The sequence below is a fragment of the Mandrillus leucophaeus genome, unplaced genomic scaffold (genome assembly GCF_000951045.1).
Source record: "Mandrillus leucophaeus isolate KB7577 unplaced genomic scaffold, Mleu.le_1.0 Scaffold22, whole genome shotgun sequence".
NCBI classification, from domain to species: Eukaryota; Metazoa; Chordata; class Mammalia; order Primates; family Cercopithecidae; genus Mandrillus; species Mandrillus leucophaeus.
This window is the reverse complement of record NW_012102254.1, coordinates 5956842-5958457: the sequence shown is the minus strand read 5'-3', so window position 1 is coordinate 5958457 and position 1616 is coordinate 5956842. Positions and strand designations below refer to the sequence as shown.

Genomic DNA, 1616 nt, shown 5'->3' with positions numbered 1-1616 from the left:
GTGGTGGTGTGTGCCTGTAGTCCCAGCTACTTGGGAGGCTGAGGCAGGAGAATCGCTTGAACCTGGGAGGCGGAGGTTGTGGTGAGCCAAGATCACACCATTGTACTCCAGCCTGGGCAATAGAGCAAGACTCTGTCTCAAAAAATAATAATAATTCTATTTCTGGACTTTGTATTTCCTCCCAGTGTTCTATTTGAATGTACATAAGCTAATGTACTGTTTTAATATGTACTGTAATGTAATATACTATTTTAATGACCATACTCCCCATACCCCTATGTATTTTTGTATCAGATGGGGAAGTCTCCCTAATTTGTTATTTTTATTTTTATTTTTATTTTTTTTGAGAGACAGGGTCTCAGTCTGTCACTCAGGCTGGAGTGCAATGGTGTGTTAATAGCTCACTGCACCCTAGAACACCTGGGCTCTGGGGATCCTCCTGCCTCAGCTTCCCAAGTAGCTGGGACTACAGGCCCAGGACACCATGCCTGTAAAAATAATTAAAATGATTTTTTTTTGCTAGAGACAGGATCTCACTATGTTGCCCAGCCTGGTCTTGGACTCCTGGCCTCAAGTGATCCTCCCCTTCTTAGCCTCTCAAAGTGTTGGGATTATAGCCATGAACCATCATGCCTGGCTTGTTCTTTTTAATTGTCTTGTCTCTTCTTGTACATTTATTCTTTGTATGAAATTAGATATCAGCTCATTAAGTTTATTTTTAAAAATTGTATTAGAATTTTGCTTGGGACTGCATTGAATTGATGAATTTATTTCCACTTGGGCATTTTTATACTGTGTTTCAAGAACACTTTTTCTTTTCTTTTCATGAATAGTATTTCAATTTTATCCTCTCTATTCACAAAATTATTAAATATGCCCTTTTAAAATATGTGCTAATGTTTTCCATAATCATTTTTTGCTGCAGATTATAACTACACCAACCAAGGTCTGCCAACTTCGTTCCCGACCAGTACCAAAATTAAGCCCTGAAACGGGAAGCTTTGGCTCTCTATACACTCAGAATTCTAGTATATTAGATAATGATATATTAAATGAGCCAGTTCCACCCGAGATGAATGAACAAGCCTTTGAGGCCATTTCTGAAGAGCTTAGTACAATGCAGGTAATGTTTTGTTCTAGAAAAAATAAATAACTGGACATCCATTTAAATAAATTTGCTTTGTTATTTTAATTCCCTATAAGTTACAGTGTTCAAAAGTGCTTAGTATTAAAATCATATCTTTTTAAGTATGAGTTTATAATCATTCCTAGATTGGAAATCAGCCCACTCTTGCGTTTTGTCTCTACTTAGCAATCTTTAGCAAGTCATTCTCCATGGGCTTTGGTTCCCTAGTGTATAAAATGACCAGTTGGCTGCTAGCTCCAAGTTCCAGAACTGGTTTGTATAGCACAGTGCTGTATCTGCTAAAGAAGGTTAGAAGAGGCCGGGCGCAGTGCCTCATGCCTGTAATCCCAGCACTTTGGGAGGCCGAGGCAGGCAGATCACATGAGACCAAGAGTTCGAGACTAGCCTGATGAACATGGTGAAACCCCGTCTCTACTAAATACACAAAATTAACCGGGTGTGGTGGTGCATGCCTGTAATCCCAGCTACT

The 1616-nt window shown here is 39.4% G+C and overlaps 1 protein-coding gene across 2 annotated transcripts in view; it reads left to right on the top strand.

The window, feature by feature from the left end:
* The window catches only part of KIF15 (kinesin family member 15), an 88911-nt gene that overhangs the window by 47440 nt on the left and 39855 nt on the right, over positions 1-1616 (top strand). For both annotated transcript variants that reach the window (XM_011981109.1, XM_011981110.1), the window contains one exon: positions 926-1123. In XM_011981109.1, coding sequence (XP_011836499.1) covers positions 926-1123 — 198 coding nt within the window. The remainder of the gene's footprint in view (positions 1-925; positions 1124-1616) is intronic.